Genomic DNA, 6,161 nt, shown 5'->3' with positions numbered 1-6,161 from the left:
AGTTGTGAAATCTCATGAAAGACTGTTTGCTGGGACTTTGCTGGAGAGGAATTGCCTTTAACCTAAATAAAAGAGGTTAAAAGAGGTTTTATCAGGACGAGAAGTCTGCTTCATGATCTTGGGAAGCCTAGGTCAGAACAAGCACATCCACAACAAGAATAACTCCGAGGAAGGCATCTTCCTCAAAGAACAATTTATTGGGACTTGATTGGCATAAACTTGGTGAAACTCAGCTCTTAAAGTCTCACCAATTTTCACCTAATTAAAAGTAAAACGTTTTTGTCACTTCCTCAGAGTCACATGTCACAAGGCCCAATCAGCACACAGTCCACTTGCGAGATGATCTCAGTCTCCTCCTTCCTTGCACCTGTACGGATGACCTTGCTTCCCAGGAGAAAGAATGTTATTTTGGCTTCAGCACCCCACCATCTCTACTAGCAAGAAAGAAAAAGGAAATGGCCACCCTCATGCCAACTACAGGGTTGATAATGAAGTCTTCTTCATATGACAGAAAGTTTCTTCTTTGGATAAGACACCGATCTTGCTTCTGGCTCAGGAAATCTTCCAAGCGTTTAAAACACTCATTCATATTTGGTGCCAGTTTCTGTTTTGTTTGTCTGTTATACAATAAATACAATAGCAGATTTGGAAGGGACCTTGCAGGTCTTCTAGTCCAACCCCCTGCCTAGGCAGGAAACCCTACACCATTTCAACGGTATTTTAAAAATACTGTTTTTAAAGGAAATTCAGATTGTTATTGTTAAGTAATTAAGCTCCCCATTAGGAGAGCGGGTATGCAGAGAAGCGTAATGAGAGTGATATGTTATAACTCGCACAAACCAGCATACAGAGACACTGAATAGTATAAAAATATAGTAGTTTACTATGTAGAAATATAGAGGTATTCAGAGTCCAGTTAACAGTCCAAGTCATACACGGTTCAATAATTCAGTTATCAAATAGTCTAACACAAAAGCATAGCTAAGCAGTAGCAAACCACAATACCTCAAAATACACCTGATCAGCTTCTAACAAAACAGAGAGAGAATTAACAGTCATTCTGGCTTCCTCTTATGACTGCTTGAGGTACTAAACCAATTACATCTCTGAATCATTTAAAGTAACAGTAAAGTAATCATAGCTTATATACATTGCCAAGCCAAGCCTAGGGTTATAGGGTGCTCATTGGGAGTCAAAAGGAGCATGTGTTCCTTGGATGACAGTTTGTTGATTTAATGGGTTACTGTTGAATCAAACACAATTCTTGTCTTCTTAAGTATTGTCGTAGGATTGCATTTTAAAATATTCTCTGAGACATTTCTTGCTCTCTACCAAATGATAGTCTGCAGCAGGGGTGTCAAATTCGTGGCCTGTGGGCTGGATGTGTCATGTGCTGGCTCTGCCCCCGCCCGATTTAGCGAAGGGGAATAAAGTGCCGATACATCATGCGATGCCGCCATGATGAAATGAGTTTGACACCCCTGGTCTGCAGCATATGTTTGAGTGCTGGTTCCTTCATTGTTGATAATTCATCCTAAAAGGCAAAATCTACCCACTGCTTCAATGTTTTGCTAATCACTTTTAAGGATGGTTGCTGCATGTGTTGTAATGTATATGGTCTTCTTTACTATATTTAACCACAGTCCCATTTATTTATTTTTTTACAGAAATTGCCATGTTTTAATCTCATACATTTGTCAGCCCCGGAGTTGGCCTGACTGAGGCCATTTTCTTTCCTGTTGCTTCAGGGCTGACACAGCCTGCAGCTGAGGGGAAGGGAGGGGGGAAGTAGAGATAGTTGGAGTGTCGTAGCCAAAATAAAATTATTTCCCATGGCAACCAAGGATGTTCATGCAGGTGTTCGGAAAGAGGAGACTGGGATCATCTAACAACTGGACTGTGAGCTGATTGGGCCTTGTGACCAATGATTCTGGGGAAGTGATAAAACTTTTATTTTTAATTAGGTGGAAATTGGTGATACTTTTACAGCTGGTTTTCTCCAGGATTGTGCCAATATGATATGTCCCAATAAATGGCTCTTGAGGAAAATGCCTGCCTCTGAGTTCTCCTTATTGTGGATGTATTACTTGGAGCCCTGCCAACATTTGCATTGGTGTGATGTAAGAGTCTGTCTACCAGCCATGTCTGCGAGAAGTATCTATATTTTCTTCTCTTTAAGGAAGTAAAATATGGCATCTGGGTGGGTTTCTCCTTTCCTTTATCTTGCATCTCTAGGCACAAATGTTTAATGGTTAGCTTGGGGAAGGTCTAAAACAACTCGCCATGGCCAACTCATTATGACCAAATGAGCATGGCCAACTCCCATGGGACAATTCAATACTGTATTAATTGTTTCATTCAGTTACTTTCATTATTGATGACCACATTCTAATTGAAATTATTGAAACACTTGTATTTTGAATGGAATTTCTTCATTTTATTATTATTGGCTAAAGTTCCATTGAAATTAATTTAACTTTTTCATCTATCTATCATCTATCTATCTATCTATCTATCTATCTATCTATCTATCTATCTATCTATCTATCATCTATCTATCTATCTATCTATCTATCTATCTATCTATCTATCTATCTATATATCATCTAATTTAGTAATTGTATCAATCATCTACCTACCTACCTACCTACCTACCTACCTACCTACCTACCTACCTACCTACCTACCTACCTACCTACCTACCTATCATTTATTCTATTCAGTATGTGTATCAATTATCTATCTATCTATCTATCTATCTATCTATCTATCTATCTATCTATCTATCTATCTTGTTCTGTTCTGATCTGTTCTGTTCTATTCTATTCTATTCTATTCTATTCTATTATACTCTATTCTATTCAGTATTTGTATCAATCATCTACCTACCTACCTACCTACCTACCTACCTACCTACCTACCTACCTACCTACCTACCTATGTACATACCTACTTACCATCTATCTATCTAGTCTATTTAGTATTTGTATCAATCGTCTGTCTGTCTGTCTGTCTGTCTGTCTGTCTGTCTGTCTGTCTGTCTGTCTGTCTGTCTATCTATCTATCTATCTATCTATCTATCTATCTATCTATCTATCTACTTACCTACCTACCTACCTAACTAACTAACTAACTAACTAACTAACTAACTAACTATCTGACCATATGTCATATATACATGCACCTGCATGCAATCAATATATTAAATCTCCTAAAAACAACCAACCAAGGAAACCTAATTCCAAAGTTTTGCTGGCTTAGGGTGTTGGAAAAGAGAAAGGGTTGGGTTAAAGATACTTGGAAAATGATTGAAAATGCAGGAGCATGAGCATTTCTTTTGGAATGGGTCACCATAATAGGTATTAATAATAATCCACCTTAAGGTCTCCTTTGGCAGAAATCAAAACTATATGTTTCCTGATGATTGCAAATTCATTTTGTCAGCAATTATTCATGGTGAGAAAGATCACATGATGCACTAAGTCCTCTTTATTAGTTGCTCTCTCTGGTTTAGCCCAGGTCTGAAAACAATGATGTAACATTTGGGCAAGAATATGCATCCCAGTAAAGCAGCGCTGGAGGCCAAGATGGAGAAGACCTCCACAGCTACCATGGCTTTTCCTTTTGTGCTCAAATAGGCTGTAAAAAAGGAGATCCAAACACTGCAGAAGGCCAACATGCTGAAGGTGATGAACTTGGCTTCGTTAAAGCTGTTGGGTAATTTACGGGCAAGGAAAGCCACAATAAAGCTGGCAATGGCCAAGATACCCATGTAGCCCAAGACACAGTAGAAGAAGGATGTTGAACCCTCATTGCATTGTAAAATCATTTCTTGGAGCTCTGAGTGCATGTCCAACTCAGGGAATGGGGGAGATGTTGACAACCAAAGAATACAAATACATACTTGGAAGAGGGAGCAGGACAGTACAATAGAAAAGGCCAATCTTTTCCCCACCCATTTCCTCATCTGAGATCCCGGTTTAGTAGCCATGAAAGCCACAACCACAGTAATAGTTTTGGCCAGTACACTAGAAATGGCCACTGAGAAGGTGATAACAAATGTTGGTTGACGGAGAATGCAGGTCACATTGCCTGGTTGGCTGAGGAAGAGCAAAGAGGAGAGAAAACAGAGCAGAAGAGAGACAAGCAGGGTGTAGGTGAGGGATCTGTTGTTGGCTTTGACAATGGAAGTATCCCTGTGTTTAATAAAAGTTCCGAGTACCCAAGTGGTCAAGAAGGAGAAATAAAGAGCAGCTGAGGTTAAACCAGTTCCTAAGGTTTCTTCAAATGATAGAAAGACCACCGGTTTCAGGATACATTCTTTCTGTCCTTTATCTGGATATTGATCTTTTGAACATTCAAAACAGTCATCCATATCTGTAAGAAAAGTCAAGGCATTTGTCACCTATCCATTCTGTATTGCTGAAAATTGTTTTTCCTAGCGGATACTCACTGCTACTGCTAATGAGTTCTTTCCAGCAGTTACTAGTCTGATCATGATTCTGTGAAAATGCAGGTTTTCCTCTCTTTAGGATTCACATGTAGCAAAGTACATTTGAAGGAAGGGCAATTATTCTTTGAAATCAATACTAGAAAAAAATATGTTGGTTCCAACAAGCAGAAAGCATCTTCTATGATTGCTTTCAAAATGATAATGGTTAATTATTAATCCTGTCCTTTGTTAGAGAAATAGTGTTCTGTGTACCTTCGGTGTTTAGTCATGCCGACCGCATGACCACGGAGATGTCTTCGGACAGCACTGGCTCTTTGGCTTTGGCTTCGAAATGGAGATGAGCACCATCCCTTAGAGTCGGGAAGGACTGACACACCTTTACCTTTACCTTATCCCAAATTTATAAAAACGATGATATATTTGTTTACCGAGTGAACAAGCTTACGGGGAGAAGGGTGCGCTCTGATCTCGCTTGTTTTCTTGCAGATGTTTCATTACCGAAATTTGGTAACATCATCAGTACTAGTCCTAATGATGTTACCTAGTTACAGAAAAATCTGTAAGAAAACAAGAGAGATCAGAGAGCACCAAAGACCTTTCATGTCACCTGTGAGTTATAAATATTCTCCTTTATTAATCTTACAGGGGGGAAAAGTAAACCCGCAAAAGGCAAATGAAATTGAAAATATGAAAAATACACAAATAGATAATAGATGAGGTGATCATAGTTAGTTTACTTCATTGTCATTGCATCTCGTACAACGAAATTAAATGTCATCTTCAGTGTACATTATAAGTATAATAACAAAAACACAAACACACACCCTTCACATTCTATACAATTGAATTGAAAACCCCTGATATTCCCTTCATATTGCACTATACAGTCAGTATTACTGCTGGTTTGGTGCATGCAAAAATGTTCCGTACGCACTCCACACACGGGGACTTTTGCACAAAAATAGGTCGGCACAAGTGCAATGGGGTTAACCTTCTGCAGCACTGTTTTATTTGGCCCTATGCAAGTGGCAAACCACACACAGGTGCAGTAAGTTAAAATACTCTCTATGGTGCAGCGGTAGAAGGTCACCAGCAGCTTTTCATTCAGTTGTTGTTTCCTGAGAAATCTCAGGTATTTTAATCTCTGCTGGGCCTTTTTGACCAGTGCTGCAATGTGAGTGCCCCAAGTCAGGCCCTCCTTTAAGATAATACAATACAATACAATAGTAGAGTTGGAAGGGACCTTGGAGGTCTTCTAGTCCACCCCCCTGCCTAGGCAGGAAACCCTATACCGTTTCAGACAGATAGCTATCCAACATCTCCTTAAAGACTTCCAGTGATGGGGCATTCACAACTTCTGGAGGCAACTTCTGTTCCACTGATTCATTGTTTTACCTGTCAGGAAATTCCTCCTCAGTTCTAAGTTGCTTCTCTCCTTGATTAGTTTCCACCCATTGCTTCTTGTTCTACCCTTAGGTGCCTTGGAGAATAGTTTGACTCCCTCTTCTTTGTGGCATCCCCTGAGATATTGGAACACTGCTATCATGTCTCCCCTAGTCCTTCTTTCTCTTAAACTAGACCTACCCAGTTCCTGCAACCGTTCTTCATATGTTTTAGTCTCCAGTCCCCTAATCATCTTTGTTGTTCTTCTCTGCACTCTTTCTAGAGTCTCCACATCTTTTTTACATCGTGGCGACCAGATCTGAAT

General features: G+C 39.6%; 1 protein-coding gene across 1 annotated transcript in view; it reads right to left on the bottom strand.

Moving 5' to 3' along the window:
* Nucleotides 1–3,478: 3,478 nt before the first annotated feature.
* The window catches only part of LOC309400314 (vomeronasal type-2 receptor 26-like), a gene marked incomplete at its 3' end in the record, with an annotated part of 5,714 nt that continues 3,031 nt past the window's right edge, over nt 3,479–6,161 (bottom strand). The window contains exon 2 of the mRNA XM_081968729.1: nt 3,479–4,377. Coding sequence (XP_081824855.1) covers nt 3,479–4,375 — 897 coding nt within the window. The 5' untranslated portion in view covers nt 4,376–4,377. The remainder of the gene's footprint in view (nt 4,378–6,161) is intronic.

This window comes from Natrix helvetica (assembly GCF_964273705.1).
Source record: "Natrix helvetica genome assembly, chromosome: W".
Lineage (NCBI taxonomy): Eukaryota > Metazoa > Chordata > Lepidosauria > Squamata > Natricidae > Natrix > Natrix helvetica.
Note: the sequence above shows the minus strand (reverse complement) of the source record. Positions and strands in the feature narration are given on the sequence as shown.